At 37.1% G+C, this 20,536-nt stretch overlaps 1 protein-coding gene across 3 annotated transcripts in view; it reads left to right on the plus strand.

The window, feature by feature from the left end:
* Window positions 1-19,998, plus strand: part of CNTNAP5 (contactin associated protein family member 5) — a 285,697-nt gene extending 265,699 nt beyond the window's left edge. For 2 of the 3 annotated variants that reach the window (XM_048050395.2, XM_013178329.3), the window contains 4 exons: window positions 526-610; window positions 10,820-11,038; window positions 15,902-15,973; window positions 16,882-19,998. In XM_048050395.2, coding sequence (XP_047906352.2) covers window positions 526-610; window positions 10,820-11,038; window positions 15,902-15,973; window positions 16,882-17,078 — 573 coding nt within the window. In that variant the 3' untranslated portion in view covers window positions 17,079-19,998. The remainder of the gene's footprint in view (window positions 1-525; window positions 611-10,819; window positions 11,039-15,901; window positions 15,974-16,881) is intronic. The other variant, XM_048050396.2, reaches the window with a different exon arrangement.
* The last annotated feature ends 538 nt before the right edge of the window (window positions 19,999-20,536 follow it).

Here is a 20,536-nt window from a genome sequence, read left to right on the forward strand (position 1 = left end):
CCATGGTTTTTCTTTCCTCTGCAATTTCTATTTCTTGTTGTTAAAATAATATGCAGTTAACGCAGCAACTAAAATAGGTAAGCCTGATTATCTAGGAAGGAGGTTTAAGCTAACAGTCAGGGTTTTTCTCTATTACCAGTCTTCTATTGTCTGCTGCACTGTGGTTTTCTTCTATTGAGAACTAATTCTCCACAATACATTCCTAGAGAGGTCTCCTTTGAGTGCACTCTGAAGTGACTAGACATGAAATTTGGGAAGCAGGGGAATTTCAGTGTTAAACATTTTAAGCTTTTCTTCAGGGGAAGTTTCTTTAAATCCCTTTACATGACTATACTTGTGAACCTTCAGCTTCTCATGCAAAAATCAAAGCACGTTCACTTTGCTATCTTTAGAAACTGAATCACGGTTGGGGGCAGAATTAACTTATTTGCAGCTGAGAGCCTTCCCACAAGTTTGCGGTACAGAGAAAGATCTAGGGGTATCTGTATGCTGTTTTAATAAACTAATTTTATGGACCTCTTCCAGGTTGATCAAGTTCTCAAACTCAAACACAACTTCTCTGAGATTGATTTTAAGGCCACCAAATCACTTACCCTGGGCAAGGTCACAGGTAGGTTTTACTAAAAATATTTCGGACTCATCAGTTATTATAGTGCTTGAGTTAACCTGTGCTGTGTGCTGGCTTTTTAACAGAGTTGGTTTTTTATTTGGCTGATTTAGCTGTAAGGGTTAGCCTGAGCATTCTAGTACTCCTACTTATAAAAGCTCACCTATGCAAAAGTTTGGCAGCTTTACTTGTTTGCACTGATAGCAGTATTACCTTCTCCCATTGCGCACTCCAGTAAAGTGATTCATACAGCCTGTGTGGCTGCACAGGGTGGCATCATTTTGCTGACTGTAGCTTGCTCTTCTGAAGCCATTTCTGTTCCCTAATGATAAGAAGAGTGCTGTGAGCCTTCATCCCCTCTATCCGTATTGCACTCCCTGTCGTTTTCTGTTTGAATTCTGCAAGGAATGTTTGTGTTACATATAGTACTGTGGCCACAATTCTGCATGCTCTGTGCATGGACCTTCTTTGTATTTACCTTTTCACACTACAAAGCTGTTACAAGACCGGAAAACTTGGCCATAAATTTGGAAAGTAGAACTCCTCTATTTCATTGTCAAGTATGTCATAGTACTTTACATAAGAGAGTCACTCATTCGCAGTAAGATTCTAAATTCTTCCTTGGATATAAACATTGCAGTCCTTTGTTAGAATTGGGCCTCCATATCAAGCCTACCATCTGTTTCATTATTTCAATTAATGTGCTTTATTAATAGCACCCAAAGCCTCTGGGAATGGTAGCTAGACAGAAACAATAAACATTGTCTAGTGTCTAGTTGTACAATATAATTGTATATAATGACATCAGTGCATTCTGCATCATGCTTTACTGAGTAGATTAAGGATGGGAACTGATTTTCCTCTTAATTATAACTGATGTTTGGTCAGAATGCAGCAATCTTCCAAGCCTTTATGGACAGGTATGGGGACCTGACACTTTTCAACCCAAGTAAGGGCTAAGCTAAAATCTCATTTTGTCAAGGGTCAGCTGTAGTGCTGAAAAATTGAAAGAGCGTTGCTTGTCATGATCTCTACCTTAAAGCGCCAGGTATAGATAACAAATCAGTAAACCAAGGCTTTTCTAAACAGCAAATGGAACATAGCACAAAGACCTTCAAACATATAACCAGCAAACTGAAGTTGCAAGTTGCAACTCAGCATCACAGAGAGAAGCTAGATGTAGCCACAAAAATAGTAATTTTACAAGTTTCTTAAAATGTCAAAAAGCCCAGATGTGTATCTCCAGGGGTTTGGCATTCAGTTCCACTGAACACCACAGATCTGTCTCTAGACAAATTCTAATGGATACGTCCTCCTCTGTTTTTTTCTCTCTTGCTCCAAAGTTTCTTGGGATTTTGTACTAGTAATAACATTAATGATAGCAGTAGTTAATCTTCGTAATGACACTACAGTCATGAACTTGTTCATCCAGCTGATAGGAAATCTTATTGCTGTACCAGGAATCTCACAATTCATCCCAGCAAGTCACTTTAATTCCAGCCTAATTCTAATTCTGGTTTCTTCTTCATATATTAAATGAATTTCCTCAGACTATTCTTCTGTGTTAGGGATTCATTTGCCAAGTTTTATTCCACATTTGTAGCTCTTTTGAGGAGAGTCCTTATGACCTCACATTGCAGGTCACAGATTCCCCTGACTCTTCTTCAGGCTGAGCAGACCCAGCTCTCTCAGCCTTTTCTCTTACAAAGGATACTCCAGTCCCTTAATCATCTTTGCAGCCCTCTGTGGACTTACTACAGTAAATCCTTGTCTGCTTTCTACTGGGGAGCCCAGAACCAAACCCAGCACTCCAGTTATGCAACACCCATAGAGAGTACAGGGGAAGGATCACCATCTTCTGTCTGCTGACATTGCTCTTCCCAAGGCAGTCCTGGATGCCAGGATAACATTGGCCACCATTGCTGAATGGCATACTGCTGGCTCATGGTCAGCTTGTTGTCTGCCAGGACCCACCAGTCTTTTCTCTGCAAAGCTGCTTTCCAACTGATTGGGCCCCCAGTCAGTGCTGGTGAATGGGGTTATTCTTAATCCAAGTGTAGACCCTTGAATTTTCTTTGTTGAACTTCATAAGATTACTTTTTTCCTATTTCTCCAGTTTGTCAAGGTCCCTCTGAATGCTGGAGAGATCATCTGGTCTATCAACCCTGTTTTGTATCTTCTCCAAATTTACTGAAGTTGTAACCCGTCCAATACTGACAATAAAAAAATAAAAAAGCCCGACTGCTACAAAATCAAGACTGCTTGCCTTGTACTATCAAATGAGGAACTAGACTTTAATGTAGAACTTACATAAATGTGTCCATTCATAATTTCTAATATTTTATGGGTAAAATATTAACCATAGCTAGTTATAATGATGGCTTACCAAAAGGTGAATACTGTTAACCTAAACCAATATGCTCCAGCTTCTTCCTTGTTCATCATCCCTTTCCCCTCAGTAAAAGCATAAACTTCTGGAGGCATGTGATGCTTAGTAGTAGATCTAGACTTTCGGCAGTGTTTGTTTTGAACGTCACTGGGATTTAGGTAGCATTTAAGTGACCACTGAAATAGAACCATATAGAAAAACTGTACCCTACACATCTGTACTATACTCTCCTGAAATTCTGTCTCTTCTAACCTGAATACCACTGCAAGCAATCATTTGCCTGCTCTAATAATTTATTACGGTTGCTTAACCACATGATTATATCATCTTCTTTCTTGACTCTACCATTCATTTTCCTCTGGCTGAGAAATCTCTAAGAGGGCTTCCAGCAAGACATCTCACAAGACTAAAACCTCTTCCTTACTAGATTTTCTTATGATAACCATGCTAGCATAGTTGGAACTCTTGAAAAGTACGGTTTTATTCAATGACCAGTTTTTAAGTCTCTCACTGCCCCCAGCCCCTTTTGACTTTCTTTAGTCAAAAGCTACTTACACTCTGATACTTTTTTCTGCTTTTGAAATCTGCTGTATGTTTGAATGGCTGCCCTACACCCGTCTCTGAATTCCAGGAAAAAGCCTTCCATTTAAGGCAGAGGGGGTTCACCTGGAATTCAAATATAGGGACACTCACTCTGCCACAGACTGTTTGAATGACCTTGGGCAAGCCATTTATGTACAGATATAAAGGTAAGTAGGCATTTTATTCCCACTGGAACCAATCTGAGCTTTAGTATCTCTGTTCTTTATCAGTAAAGCATGGATAATAGAACATCCCTGCATCAGAGGGGCGCTAGGAGGATAAAAGCATTAAAGGCTGTGAGCTGTTCAGATCCACAGTAATGGGGCCATATAGCTGCCTTAGAAATATCAATCTAAATATAAGTGTGGCTTTGAAGACAAGGGAGTAAAAAAAAAGCAGCATTCAAGTAGCCAACAGACGTTTGTTGAATTCATCCTCACAGTATCCAACGGTGATAGAGAAATATTATTATCCCATAGTTCATTGTCATTTTTCTTCACACATATAGAGCTAAGACGCGAAAGGACCTATCCAAAGCTCATCACTATCAATGGGACTCGTTTCCTGGACTTTAGTGAGTACTGGATTCAGACCCCAAGTGGGTTGTACAGTTTATTGGCAAAGCCTTAGTGAAATCTTAGCCAGAGTCCCAGTGCATTTACTTTAAGTGCTCCTTACAGAGATCATACTGCTGAACTTAACCACGTGAGCACTATTCTATTGACAATCTGACCTTACTGTGAGGCCAGTTCTGCTTTAAACAAGGGAGTGAACTGCGTGACCTTTAGAGGTGTCTTTCAATTTAGATTATTCTGTAATTCTCTGATCTCAGATACACATTTACATATGCTTAGGTCTTGTCTAGAATAAAAAAGCTGTTATCCCAATGGAAAATATCATCTATTTGTTTTGGGGTTCACTGTATGATTCATAAGTGTCTGAATAACAGTTCCTTTCTATCCCATAATGTGTATGGTGTTGAAAGAAAGAAGAGTGAATGAAAGGATCTGAAAGTGGCTCTAGTTCAGTGTTGGAGTTCTTTATTTCTATTCTGAACTAGTTATATCAGCTCAGAAGTACCTAAGATGTGACCATATCTGCAGCAGCTTTTAGTTTTTTTTTTTCTGTTTTTTTTTTTTTCCCACTTTGAAAATTTCTCATTGTGCTTCACCATATTTAAATCTTTTGCCATTACAATACCTGGAAAAACAATCAGTGATGCTGAGAAATGAATCTAATTGCAGGCTAATGAATCTAATTCTTTGCATATTTGCTTCTGAGCAAGTTAATACACTAGTAGTGTAGTGATTACAAGAGTAAAGGAAATAGAAAGGAGATTTGAAAGGAATTTAGGAGTATTCTGAAGAAAAAGGTTGCAAAGATTTCCTTAGCACCTATTCATGTTGACCTGTCTAATTTATTTGTGTCCTCAAAATAATGAATTAGCAGAACTTCCCACACTAGTGATGTAAAGAACTGTGTAGCCTAGCACATGATCATGATACCTTTTATCTCTAAAAGCTTGAACTGAAACACACTTAAGTTGTAGGAGTCTTTACACTGAATCATTCAGCTTATCTGAAAAGTAATTTTATTAAAATCATTGTGTAGGAGCAGTACAATTTTTATTATTTGTATAATACATTTTCTTACTAAAAGTTCACAAGAAGAAAATGGAATCCATACACAGAAGAGATCACAGTACAATTAATCTAGGAGTGGTGTCATAGTACAGGAGATGATAATGGGATAATTAAATCACAGTGGGTAAGTTGGCATCAAGCCCGAGATGCAAAATTTAACCCTGAAGAAGCATCTCCTTTTGGGGGGTTTTGATGGAAAGAACATAAGTTGTAGTCTTTTTTTTTTTTTCTTTTTTCTTACCCCTTTGTGGAAAGTCATTCCCTTTTTTAAGCTCTCAAGCTCACAAATTTCTTGAGAAATTTAAAGTCACTATCTGACTATATTGTACTCTACCATTTTTACAATACAGCAAGAGTTATAGTCTGGATTTGTCTTGTCACTGCAAAGCTCTCTCCTTTACTGCAGATTCTTCCCACCCTAAATGCCTATTTCTTAGTAGGAACTTATCCTGGAAAAAGATGTCTTGGGTGTGTTTTAAGTCTAAAATTGTTTTTCCCCGTAGTAGCCTAGTAAAGTATTTGGGAAAATGAGAATAGCTACTTAGGAGAGACATTTGGGACCAAGATAGCACTAGTTAAAATAAAAAAGCTTGGCTATCATAAGTGCTTGAAGCAATCCAAGGTTTGAGCCAACAATGCCATCATGTTTCTATTAAAAAGAGATGAAATACATCCAGACTTTTTCTCCAGCAGTATCATTTACTTTAAAATCCTAGCACCACACTTAAATCTCTTTTTTTTTCCCAATGATAATATTGCCTAAATTTGTCCAAGATTATTTACTTCTGTCTAGAAATTTTATTTTTAATTTGAATTTTTGCTGCTTGAATTGATTTTAACTGTCTACTCATGAGAAAATCATGTGTTCTTTTGCACAATCTCTCTATTTTCTTGCATATTTTCTCCTTTTTATGGATAATGTTTTGAGCCCATGCAAAATCACATAGGGCTGACTGTGTTATGACAGTTTAAGATTCAAATGTCAAAAATTTTGATGTAATAAATTTCACATTGCCATTCAAAGCAGCACTTCATTTTCAATGACAACCTGTCGTTTAGAAAACATACTAAATGCATGTCTGAAATTATCTCTGCTAAGCCTAATGAAACAAAAATTCTCAAATCTTTCACTTTACATGAAATGTTCAGTTGCCAGTAAGTAAAGCCTGGAGTGTTCTGCTCATTCCTGGGAAAACTTGAAAGAAAAAGTCCCTTTGCTTTGCTCTTGCTGTTGTTTTCTGTTTCAGAAGTGTTTTGGAGGTATGCTGAATGCTTGGAGCCCTGTCTCCTGTTTAATCTCATCCTTTTCGTAAGGAAGAGCCAAAGTGGCTGAACTCAATATTTCTGACTAGAAAAAGTTTCTGTGTTGTTAACACCACCACTTTTGTGGCAGACTCATACCAAGAAATGAAATTTCTCCATGGATGCCTTTTTGCAGGTTCCAGTCTAAACCAAGATATGCTTTCTTCCCTTTCTAAATTAATAATTAGTATCAGCAATGTTTACTGAGGTTGTTGAAGGACAGGGTAGTGTATATTTCTAGGTAACTACATGGTACTTGGTTGTTGACTAAACTTATATGAGACAGGAGCAATATGGAGCAATATGGAGATTACAAGAGCCTTTTACTTATGGCTCACAGAAACAAATCTAGTGACAAGGTCCAAGTATCATCTTGCCAATGATGTTCAGCACCTTGGTAAACTGAGGTGAAGTATATAGTATAACTTCCACAAAAAGCATCTTTCTATTTCTCCGACTGGAAAAAAAGGACTACCAGTGCTTCAGTATATAGAGTAAATTATCCTTTGCACCTCCACCTAAGTGAAAACTATCTAAGTAGTATGTTTAGATTAATGAGCTAGTTAGGGTGCAGATATTTAAAACATTTTATATCCTCACTGATGTTAAGAAGTTTCTAATAAGGCAATCTGTGATGGGCCTTTCTGGATGTTAGTGAGCACACAAGTAAACGTTCATCTCTGATTTAATTTTGAATGATATGAAATTAATGTTTAGAAAGAAAACTGGATAAGTATACCAGGTAATGCTTATGGTCCCATTTTCTACAGTGTTATTTTCAGAAAGGTCTTTTGAGCCACTCTTTCCGCACACAGATAACACTTTTGGTTTCTCTGATTCCAGTTTGCTGTCATGTTAGCTATCCTTTATTTTGTCTTAATTTGCTGATTCATTGCTGAGCAACCTCATGCATGGTCCTAGAGATTTGCAGGAGAATTCTATTATTCTATTTATGATGAAAATTAATTCCCCATTACTGAGATATTAAGATTTAAGATTGCTTTATTTAACATTTTAAAACAAGTGTGTTACAAATGCCAGAGGTGCACAAAAACCAGCTGTACAATATAATGTCTGTTTTGGAGAACAGAAATGAATCAGCAGAGAAATTATGTGGATATAATAACTATAGTATTGCAAATACAACTGCATGTTTTACCTAATTCTCTTTGTCAAGGAAAGCTACTGCAAACACGTTAAACTAGAAAACAGGAGAGTAAAACTGATGCAAATTTTATTGATCTGTGACATTGCAGACAGCTTCCAGTGAGCAGCTAGAGGACCCCACAAAAAGTTAGACCAACTGATGCACAACTCAACAGAGAAAGCTTTTTTTTTTCCTAAAAAAAAAAATCCTAAAAAATACATTTATTAAATTTATTAAAAAATAAATTTTTCCTAAAAATAAATTTATGGAAAAATAAACCTAAATTCTAGGTAATGAACAGTTAAATTACTCAAAAGCCAAAAAAAAAAATGCCTTCTCACAGTGAGCACCCCCCCATACAGAGATAATTCAAAGTAACTCAGTCTCTACTCAGTCTCCTGTACCACAAACAGAAACACTATGCTAAAATGTCATAAGATCAAATCGAACTATCAGCAGCAATTCAGTATAGTTTTCCAAGCCAGTCTAATGCATGGAAAGATTTACAGCACTGTGAGGTCACAGGAAGGCCACTGACATTTCACATGACCTTAGTTCAACACAGACCTTGGAGCTTCATGGAGCTATTTCTTTTACTGAGCACTGCATCATGTAGTGAAAATATCTTTTGGAAAAACATTTTATTGTGATTTTAAATCACAGTTTCTTCTTCAAGACTTCAAGTGACAGAATGGCCTTCAACCTTTAATAAGCCTTTCCCACAGGTAATCATATTATAAACACAGCTTTACATTATCCACACAGAGATTCATAGGGCATCACAAGTCATTCACGTCCAAGATGCGCAGGCCTCTTGTTGAGTTCAGTGAAAGTCCAACTTTCTGAAAGACTTAATCATGCACTGAAAGCCTTATAAAAAAGAAGCCAGCCTGTATCTGTGCAGGTGGAGTTTTTATCAGAGGACTCTGGGGTTGTTTTCAGTTTGTTTTTTGATTTTATTTTTATTTTTAGTTATTACTTTTTTATTTTTTCAAATTTCAAAGCTTTTCAACAAATCTAGTTCTCATTAATGCAAAGCTGACTTTGTCAAAAGACTATGGGAATTTGCCCTTAATTTGACTTTTAAAGAAAGCCTTCAACAGCACTCTATCTTAGACTTTTCAAGCTACCATACCATGAAAAAAGAATTCATTATTTCTTAGGTTTTACCTTTTGCACATTGGGGCAGAACAGAACAATTTAGATTGCTCGATGCCTAAAAGATAACAACAAAACCACCTTTTGTGTCAGAGCTAAGAAAACAGGAAAGGCTGAGAGTACAAATGTTTACAAAGGTTTATGTAAATTCAACAAAGAAGACAAATACAGTAAATCAGCCTTTTTAGTTTATATAAGCCTTCTTGCAGAAACTTGGGAATGATTCTTTGTCTGTTTTATAATACCTCTGCCAAAATCTCATTAAAAACCTGAATGCAATGCTTCCTACATACTTTGAGAAGAGCAAATGTGAACCTCTGTAAGGCTGCAATTTTTCCATTGGTAAAGTCTCACTGTTTCCCTTCCTGTGTCTCCTTCTGGCAGTTGCCCACAGCCCAGAAGTTTTCCCCATGACAGCTCTGGCAGTGATAGGTCAGTAGACTGAGGGGTCTCCTATAATACCCCTGGGAAAGAATGGCCAAACTCTTCCAAATTGTATTTCTGTGAAAACCTTCAAACATAATTAGTAAATCTTTCTTGGCTTATTCCCTCTGACTGCCTGACATTATGGACTCAGATCCTTAGTGCCAAAATTAACCTGTGATTTGTGCTCGTTTTGAGAAGTCTTGGTATTTTATTATACATAAAAGATGTATATGTCTTTCTGAAAAGAAAAGTCAGTTACAAAGATGTAAGAGAAGTTCTACTTTTTTCCTAAATTCTTTTGGCTGAGAGCTTGTAAATCATTGTATTTGAATGATGGTAGGAAAATTGGAATCTATTTTAAATTTTATCATCTTGCTCTTTGAAGCTATGAAAATAAACTGTAAAAGCTGAGAATCCTTATTTTCTAATGTCATTGGAACTATTTCCAAAGTTTTGAATGCTAGATTTTTTTTTTTCATTAGCAAGTAAATTTGAAGACTTTGAATAACTATTGATACTTTTTTAATGTGCATTTGTGGTTTTTGTCTTGTTTTTTTTGATTGACCTTGATACCAAAGCACATCATGCTACAGACCCCTGAGCAGTATGAATTTCAATTTCTGGAAAGTAAATAAATGAGAGCTTGGAGGAAAGGGAAGATGGCTTCACCGTCCTTCATTGAGTTTTCAAAACAACCTTTGATATTAAAACATTTAGAACTAAATAAAAAACACATGCCTTTGAATTTGCTTTCTCTTTGTGAAATGAACACAGGCAGACACATACATTAATTGCACCGTCTCATCTTCTGGCTGGAAAAGAGCATGGGAATACTGGTTTTGACTTAAATTAAATGAGTTATAGTTTTGAATTTTATTTTATGAGTCGAATAGGGCTGGCAGAGTGACAGCCTAGCTCATAATTAGGAGGATTCCTAGGAACTCTATTATAAAAACAAGAAGTGCTAGCAACATAATTACATGGATTGGAAAAGTTAAAAAATAGATGCCTGAAGAAGAGTGGAAGCCTTTACTAGGAACCTATCAATACTGGACCACATGAAGCATTACATAATAGACAATGGAGAGCAGGATCCTTTGTGAAAAGAGTGGAGGAAGTAGAATGCCTCAAAGACACGTCTGTGAACATGGTGTTATTAACAGATGCAAAAAAGTTGAAGAGGATCACCCCCAAGATCCTGTGATAGTCAGTGTTGTTATTTTTACTGTTTATAATTATTGTTGTGCTGATTAGCACCTATAAATGTGTTAGGTATTGTCAAGACAATAGGAAAAATGGATAAGGAAAGGAACACAATGCAGTCTTTTTTTTTTGTCCAAGCCAACTTGATAGTAAGTAGGTAAGTAGCACTGTAGAGAAAACACTGGGGATGGTAACGTTGTGGGTCATGTCAGGGAGGACTTGTGGGCTGCTTAAAGAGAACCTGAACAATTGAAATTGAACGAAGAGAAGTAAAACAGTAGGTAAGACAATAAAAGGATTAATTTTTTAATGTGTCTTCCTAAAACAGACAATCCCGAGACTGTTTTTCTGTTGTGCTGCAGATGGTTTGTCACTGGACCCTGAAGTCTCAAAGGCAAATGCCTATGGATTCACTGGCTGCCTGTCCTCTGTTCGGTATAACCACATTGCTCCCCTGAAAGCTGCCTTACGCCATCCCAGCATTGCTCCTGTGACTGTCAAGGGCTCCTTGACTGAATCCAGCTGTGCATCCCTGATGGAAGCTGATGTGAACACAGCAACCACGATATATTCCTCATCAGGTATGACCTGCCAAGAGGGGAATGGGAAAATTAAAGAATATCGGGGTGTGAGGTTTCCTTCATTTTTGCTGTAATGCAATTGCGAGAGTGTTATAAACATTGGAACTGTGAAGTTGCCTTTTCTCTCAGAATTAGGAGTGTTAAGGATGGGCCTTAGGATTAGCCAATGCCACTTTAAAAGGCATTGTACTAAAACCTACCTATAACAAATAAAAAATTCTCACCACCATAGTGGAAACAGCACCTGAAGTATTGAGTGTCTGATTTGACATTCCCGTCCACTCTAGATAGCTCCAGTGCTGCAGATCTCAAAGGAAAACATAAGTGTTACACAGATTTCATATCCCAGTTGTGATCAGCAGTAAGAATCATAAGACAAACTAGTCAAATCTGTTCCCACCCTAGCAGAAAGGAGCAAAACCTCTTTGTACAAACCCCTTGACACATACGCATCACTTCCATTGAATGCTTGTAATTTATTCTCTCAGGCTGAAGGGAAAGAGCAGTACTTGAGCAGTACCAGTAAGATGATTCCAACAGTTCGTTCATGTCTTTCAATCCTGAAACTGCCCTCTGGGAATCTTAAGAATTTTGCATATGTGAATTTGTATGCAGAGAAGGAGTCTCAGAGCAGCTGGGAGCATTGTCACCACTAAACAGGGGCAATCAAGTTGCTGCTTTAGTCACCACTGCATGTAGCAGAATTCCTAATGACCAGAAAGGGGTATAAATTAAGAGCTGTTTTTTGCCCCTTGACCTCTGAAGCCACTTTCTCTTCTAATAACTAATAAAACTCTGTTATATATCATAATGTGATTCCTTTGACATTTGTACTTGCATCAAATCTCCATTTCCTGCAGCTTCTGCCTAAGATAGTAAATGGAAAAAAAAAATGTTGCTATTAGCATTCTGCATAGGGAAAAAAGCTGCTGATTACTCTGTGGAGAGCGGCTGGCAGTGTGTGTGCGTGTGCGCTTCTCTCCCCCCTGCCCCCAACTTTATTTTCTCCACCCAGAGTTGTCTAAGGTATCTGCTCTGAAGCACACAAAAAATGTAAATACCGTATGTGTGATAATATTGAGAATATTAACTCCTTGCCCTGTGATCAGTCCTCCTGATGATCTAGTATTTCTGGAGTTTAGAAATCGGTAAAACCTGAGACTCAGAACTGCAGGACAGAACACAGAGCAGAATTTAGCATCTTTGCACTTATATATTTAAATCTTATAATCAGCTGCACTTTAATGTCAAGGTTAAGTACTGTCACATCAGAAATGTAGAATTATTATAAAAGCCCAAACATATCTTACCCTCTCTGTGCTTTAAAATACATTTTCTTCTCAAAATGATAAATTAAATGACAGTACTGCCTCACTATTCACATTGGTCTTGATTAAAGCCTGAATAAGATCTTTAGAACAAGTTAGTTCTGAAGACTTTATGTGCTATAGTAAGAGCACTGGGTGGTAGATTCTTGTAAAAAAAAAAAAACACAACAATCTGTAGCAAATTATACTTTGTACAGATGTACTTGAGAATTACATTTATGCATGGAAAGGATACATTTTAATAAAAAGAAGATAGTTAAGGATTAACTTTCAGCCACTTGTATCTCAGTTCATTACTTCCTGATTTCTCATTATTGTATGTCTGAGAAGAAAAATAGAACTCAAAGTTGACTCTACATGTCTGTGTCAGTTTTCTAGTGTACAGATGCACCAAAAATGACCTTTAGGAAATCTCAATGTAAGTGTGTGGAAAAAAAAAAAAAACCTTTCTATACTTAAAAGCTGAAAACAATTGAAGCTCTTTCCTTCAAACAAGAATATTTGTTGTCTTCAAGACAGTCCCATAACTAACAGATAATTAATAAAATGTAGTCACTTGTGGCTCAGTTATCCATACACACACTTTTTGATTATGAAACACAAAACGAAACCTGACATTGTGATTTTGATATTTAACAAAGATGTGCAAATCACCTTATTCCTTGCTGAGATACATGTAGAGATATTGGTATTCTGAGCTCTACACTGATGGCATAAAGATGTTGGACTCTTACTGTACTATTTGTTTTAGTGTATTAAAATACTGTAAATGCCACAGCAGATGCAGCTGTGAGAATGGTGGAATTCTGAACTGTTTGTCAGCCCAGGTCTTCATACAGTTAATGTAAAAATACCGAAGACAGAAATATTTTTGCTTCTGAAAGGCAACCTAGATGGTACAAGTCCCTGTCTCATTTTGCTTGTTCTGCTGAACCTGATATTTCCTCATGAAGAGGAGCAGTAGATGAGCCATAGGCAGCCTTGGCTGTAGTAGCTATGGGATTAAAGTAAGGGGAAAAAAAAAAAAAAAAGTAGTTATGACTTCAATCCCAAAATTCAGGAGAGGGACCTACTTGGAAGAATCTCATGAGATACTGGGCTGCTGAGAAGAGGGGTCCAGGACAGCTGTTTGATTTACAAGGATCACCTTCTCCAAGATCAAGAATGGTTCATCCTGATGGGCAGGAAAATTTAGCAATGATAGTAGGTCCAGAGAGGTTGTGGAGTCTCTGTCCTTGGGTATTTTCAAAACCCAAATGGATACAGCCATGGGAAACTGTTGTAATAGATCCAGTTCTGAGCAGGGGTTTGAACTAGATGAATTCCAGAGGGGTCTTCCAACTTCATCAATACTGTGACTCTATGACTCACATTAATGTCATCAGTTATATCTAAAAGGAGGAGGCTGTCCCGAAAAATTCTCTTATGAGACAAAGTGTTGCTTTTCCTCGGCTTCACAGTTTATTGTGTTCCCACTGGGAATGGTTCAGCTGTTACATGCCATCTGCTCCCCTGTAAAAAACACTTATCTCCTTGTATCTTGATTTTATTTCTCAGTCAAAACATAATTCTTAAGACCTATGCCTGTTGGCCCCCATTCTGAAAATGATTTGCAACATTTGCTTTGGTTTCTTCTCAGTGCTTAAATTCTGGTAACAGTCACCAAAAAACAATGGAGCTTTGATAACATGTAGAATCAGAACTTACGTACCTTTTTGGCATGAATTACATCTGATATATTTTTAAGGTAGATATTTAATTTCACTTTTCCATACACAGTTAATAGTCTTTCATGGCGCTACTTGACTAATACCACGCACCAAATACCAGTTAGAGATATTTCTTCAGTTACAGTAGGACTGATAATTCAACAGGTGTGTATTTTTATTGTCATTAATTTCACTAGAGACATCTGAGGACTTGGACAGAAAATATACTTTATCTGCACTTATGTGTAAAAGAACAATTTTTATCCCTGTTCCAGTCCCACGAACATAGTAAATAAGACGAAGCATTACCATGACTATTTGTTGCTTGGCAACATCACTATAAGCACCCAATATCCAAACAAGGGACCTATTGTAAATAGGTCTCAACTTGAGTGTCCAAATCTGTCAAAATTAGCAATTACATTCATGGTGATTATGGGTGTACTAGTGTCGTACTGGAGATATTCAGTTGACCCCCAAAGTCCTTTTTGTGCCTGTAGCTCAGACAATGAACTGCAGATAGAGTGAACCCTGACTGTTTAGAATGAATTTGTTTGATGAGAAATCCTTCCACCTCTAAATCTCACAGTAGCCTCTTTGAAACTGATGCCTTCTGCATGTCTTTGGGGCTCATATGAATCTTGGAGGAGAATAAGGGAAAAAGTACTCTCATTATGATCTTAAACAAACCAAAGCCACCATCTTTACAAACTCAGCACCTCCTGATACGCAAATATAAAATAGTTGTGTGTTTATTTAAAAAATATCTTATTGGATGATGGAGTACCTAAATGTGACTTTGTCAAGTACTAAGGCAATGTTCAGTTGCAATAAACCTTTCGATACTCTGAGTTTCTCAATCAGGCTTACATTTGTATTGGAAAGAGCAGTTTGGCAAAGCAATACAATACGTAGCAGAGGCAGTCATCCCTAACTCCAGAGTACATGCACTGAATGGTAGCCTGGAGGTGTGCAAAGGAAAGAAATACAAATAGGCTCTTTAAAGGAGAGGGTGAGATGAAATAAAAAAAGAAAAAGGAAAAAAAAAAAAAAAAGAGGTGAAAGAAAATGTACAAAAGTACAAAAAGGACAAAAGTAGGTACAGTGCCATAACTCCACTGACTTCAGCGAGGGCTTGACCTCTCAGTTTTGAATCTGAATTTGAAACTCCCAGCATGTAGACATTTTGGCCCACTGTTTTTGACAGCGGTCATTTATAGCAAGGTTAGAAGAAAGCTTCAACATCTAGGAGTTTTTAATATAGGAATTCATTTATGACCCCTGTCTGTTTTGAATTCCATTTGACCACTGCATTTCTGCAATGGAGAGGAAAACATCCCTTCCAAGATATTGTTCCAAGCAGAGACTGCTTCTCTTTATGGGATTGAATTTGACTTGTATATCTTCACCTACAAATGTAGGTCAGGTCTGTACCTGTCTAGTTTTCCTTTTGCTTCTTTCTGATATTGTTTCTTAGGTACTAAGAAAAAAAAAATACAAAAGGCTAGTTCAAATGTCTCTCTGTGATTCCTCTATGGATAAACTGAGAAAACACTTTCAGATATTAGAGTAGTTGTGAGTCTTTCTGTTTCCTTTTAAATACATCCTTAACAGACTTTGCTCTTGGACACATAGGAGAAAATTGTCCTGCAAGCTCACTTTATTTTTCAGAGAGCTTTCTGGTTTGATTCTTCAGTCCCCCAAATCACATCTTTTGAAAACATGTTACAATTCATGAGGGTAAAAGGACACTTCTGTCTAAGCCACAGTGAAAATTAATGTAGTTGATACAGAAAATAAGTCTTGTTTTGTTTAACCAACTGCAGATCCTTTTGGGAAGACAGATGAAAGGGAGCCTCTCACCAATGCGGTCAGAAGTGATTCTGCTGTGATTGGAGGTAACTTCATTTTTAAAAATTAAAATTGAAATATAATTCTGTCATGGCAAGCATCTAGGTAACTTTAAATTTGGGCCCCATAAAATCCAATTCAGCTGTTTTTTGTGATCTGATGCAAGTCTAGCATTTCCTCAATTTATTAGCACACATCTATATCAAGTTACCTAGATCGGTACCTGTATTAAGAACTAAGGCCATAGTGTTGGGCTTGGTATTGGTATACATGGTATAGGGTACCAACCAAGGTAACTGGTAATTGCCTTACACACCACTCTGATGAGAGCCTCAACAGAGTATTCACACATTCTCTACTTCTTGAGCTCTCGATTTGCAAGTTGATGTTGTGGAACTTGCTGGGTCATATGGAAGCATTTATATACTGGGGAAAGTTGTCTTTATAGCTTCATGCAGGATTTTCATTTTCCTTTAACAACCTGGAAGGCAATTTATCTCTGTTTATTTTATAGGACACCCAGTGGGGAGCTGTCTTTGATAATATCTAGAAACTATAAACCTAAGTGTACAAGGCTCATGCAAGGTTTCAGAGATAACACAGAAGAAAATACGACAGAGCAGGAATTTGTTTGAGCAGACAGATTTTTTTCTTTTTTTTTTTTTTTATAAACAAACACACTGAACCAACTTTACTACCAGTGAAGGCAGAATTTGGCTCAAATTGAAAGGTCAATTACATCAATGCTTGCTGCTTTAAGTCTCACCTAAAGTGACAAAATAGCAATAAAGACTATCGGAGAGGGTGTGATAGAGACAGATGACTGTACAGACTGAGAAGAGCTGCTATATCACATCCACTAGCTGATTTGCAATGGTGATGTATTTTTGACATAATTGAGTCTTTTGGTTTTGTATTTTACCCTTTATATCCTTCCTTTTTTACCCCTCTTCAGGTGTAATAGCGGTTGTGATATTCATCATCTTTTGCATCATCGCCATCATGAGCAGATTCCTCTATCAGCACAAACAGGCACATCGAAGTAGCCAGACAAAGGAGAAGGAACACCCAGAAAATCTTGAGAGCTCTTTTAAAGCTGACATTGACTTGCAGAACACAGTGAGCGAGTGCAAACGGGAATATTTCATTTGATGGACAATGCAATTTCTTCTTACTCTTACTCCCCTAACCAACCTCCTTCCCTTTCTTTCCTTTCCTTCCTTTTCTCTCTCTTTTTTCTTTTCTTTTTAACATTCATTTTTTGCTATTTTTTTTTTTTTTCATTTGGGAAAGACCACCCTGCACAGGAAACACTAACAACAATCACAGTGCCTCATTCTCTGCACAAGAACCTGGCAGTCAGTTTACTTCTGCAGCTCAAGAGACGTGTTATCCCACAATACACAGAATAAGATCCACATGCGCACCTGGTTTCTTCTTTGAGTTCCTGGATGTTTCAAAGGCCCTACTTTTACTTCTATTTTTTCTCTGAAACCATTTAATTAATCACTTTTACACTAGAGCTGGACTATGTAAAGTAGAGGTAAAGTAGCTGAGTACGTAGCTCTGCAGATACTGGGACAGGATAGAGGGAAAGAATGAGACCAAAACACCAGACTTATTTTACAGGTTCGTTTACAACAATCACAAAGAACCAGCCAAATTCTCAAATGATATGAATTTATATATATATCTATTGATTTCAGTGGTGTTACATTAATTTATACCAGTTGAGAAGCTGGTGTGAGGTAATGAAAAATAAGACTGTCTTTCTCGTTAGGCTCCTTCCCCCAGCCTCCTGTCCTTTTACTGTAACTTTTAGGCTTACCAATACTTTTCCAACAATATATATATATATCAACAATAAATGTCATTCCCATATGCCTCTTTCATCTCCATCTCATAAGGTTGGCTTTATAGACCCAACATACTCTAGCATAACTCTAGATGAAGCATGGAAATTAGTAGCTTGAATCTCCAAGGGTGTTTTAGGAAGCTGCTAGGACTTAGGTGCACTATATTTGTCTGAAATGTTAGAAATGCAGCATATGTTCATGCCATATGGAGGATTATCATGCACTGAGGTTAAACACTGTTGCCGCTTTGGCAAAGAAAAAAATACATAAGAAAAAAAAGTTCAATCTTAAACATGAGATCCACCTTCTGCCAGTTATAAAATAAATAAATAAATAATAAAAATCCAACTTCTCAGAAAAACACACAACCAAAACTGCATGAAAGATTGAGTGGTATTTCTTGTTTGTAGAAATTGGAATATCTTCTCCAAGGCTAAATAGAGAGAGGTCTAATGTCATGTCAAAAAAAGTTAATATTTAGTGAAACCTGTGTACAAGGAAGAACATCATGGAATGCTGTGAAAAAAAGAAAACAAAAAAAAAAAACAAATACTGCACTTAAGAGAAATGGTGGTGAAGATTAATTCAAGTCTTCTGTCCTTTCCTGATTGAAAACAATACTGAAGACTCAAATCCTGCCCATTTTACTTGTGCTGCATGGATTTCAATACAAGCCTGAAAAATTTTCTTTTCAGTCACAGTAACTGTAAGGCTAAGAAATTGAGAAGTCCCACCTAAGTGGGGTTTTTATACCCTGCTTGTGTCTGTGTAACATACTCCCTTCACATGACTGCTTTTTCCTACTTATTGCAGTATTCTTTGGATGATAATACATTCAGGAGAATTATTGTGCACCTGAAGCTCTTTTTTTCTTGTCCCCTACATCATTCTAGAGTCATCCCAGGTTGTCCACATACTGATCCTTTTCACATAGATTAAAATCAAAGAATCATTGCATTGCTGTAATGACCAGCAAATTATTGATGAGATTACATGTGCAACTTTTTTTTCTTCCCCTCCAGACAATACACTGATCACAGAGTTATGTAGCAGGTTATTTTTAGTGGATGGAGGGGTCAAATAAAAAGGAATTAGTAAATGACAGGTTGAAAGTGGTTATTATGTGTTGCTTCTTTTTGAAGACTTATGAGAAGTAGACTACAGTGAAGAGGAAGTAATCTTGGGTTGGTATTGTTCTTACATGAAGAGGAATATATGAGACCTGCCCCATAACCAGAAGTCTAACGAAGCAATTTCACAAAGCCAGCTATGTTGAAATTAGTATTGATGCCATTCTTCCTCGACCATGATTGACAGCAACCTTTTTGTCTCATTCTGGATGTTTTTATAATGTATGATTATTTGAGTGTGTTTCTGTATGGTCTGATGTCTAATGATGGACTCATTGGCTGCGTTCCCTTTATGTTGCTTTATTTTCCACTGTGAAATCCTGGCAAAGCACTTCTTTCTTCTTCTTCCTTCCTTTCTTTTACCATATAAAGCTGCTTTGTTTTTCATCAACAGAAGGGAGGAATAAGCAAGCCCGTGAGCCCCTGTGCCCATGTTTGGGTCATCTTATTTGAAATGACCTCTGCATAAGAAATCTCTGAAGACCTAATGCACCTAGTTGGCTTTATTAAGAATGGAATAGGAAGAAGGGGAAAGCCAACAGGTGTATTTTTCTCTGGCCAAACTAATAGACACAAATCATTCATCTGCTTTGCTGCATGCTAGCTTGTAGTAATAACAGTACTACGAAGCGCAGATATAAAGTGCAAAGCAGCTCAAACAATGCAGTAGCTGGAGAAGGGAGACTAAGCAATGAAGCATAGTCCTCTCATTTGTCAAGTGACTAAATCACTTTCAGCCATCTCAGAACCTGATTCTGCAAAATGGTGAACTTTCTTATGGAGGACCAAGTTCCTATCACCAAATGTAGATTCCCATCACCAAATGTAGATTCCCATCACCAAATGCAGCCTTGCTGCAATCATTTCAGATACAGCATGGTGGCTCAGTCCTGGACCAGGTAGCATGTCATGTGCAATCACAGACCTGGCAAAACAACGTAAGCGGTTTCTTTATTTTTCCTTACCTTCATTAATTATAATCCAGGATGGGAAAAAAAAAAATCAGAACTTAAATTTAGCTGTGTTGGTATGTTTCTGTAAAAAAAAAAAAAAAAGAAAAAAAAAAGAGATGCACATACATAAGTGCATGCATAGGTATAAAAAAACACATGCATCTATACCTACGGATGCAATGAATGTGAATATCTATATGATACAGGGCTGAACAAAAGAACACATTTGTAGGGGCTCACCATTTAAAATACTGTCTTCTAAATCAGGACATTAATATTTTTCTAATTAAGAAGTATCTCAAACCTACTATATAAAGTAAACCCTAATACTAGCTCTTGAGACATATAGGCTGCCACCTCAGTGAAGTGTTGGCTTTCGAAGGAATTTAGTCTCCTGAGGATGTGTATCAATGCTAAAGTGACTAAACAGGATGAGCACTTGTTTGAAATTAATTTCATTTGAAGTTCTGCATCTGTTTTGCTCTGAGATGTTTTAAATACCGTTTTTTTCTTGTCACAGTATGGCTCTTAAAGTATGTCTACAATGAAAAACAAAGGCAAACAAAGGACAGGCTTTTAACCCTCATTGGCTAAACCAGGATTCTCATTTGGGTGAAAGTAGCTGTGAAAAAAAGCAACTTAGAGCTGTGCTAAGATATCTTCAATCACAA

This window comes from Anser cygnoides, chromosome 6, assembly GCF_040182565.1.
Source record: "Anser cygnoides isolate HZ-2024a breed goose chromosome 6, Taihu_goose_T2T_genome, whole genome shotgun sequence".
Taxonomy (NCBI): domain Eukaryota; kingdom Metazoa; phylum Chordata; class Aves; order Anseriformes; family Anatidae; genus Anser; species Anser cygnoides.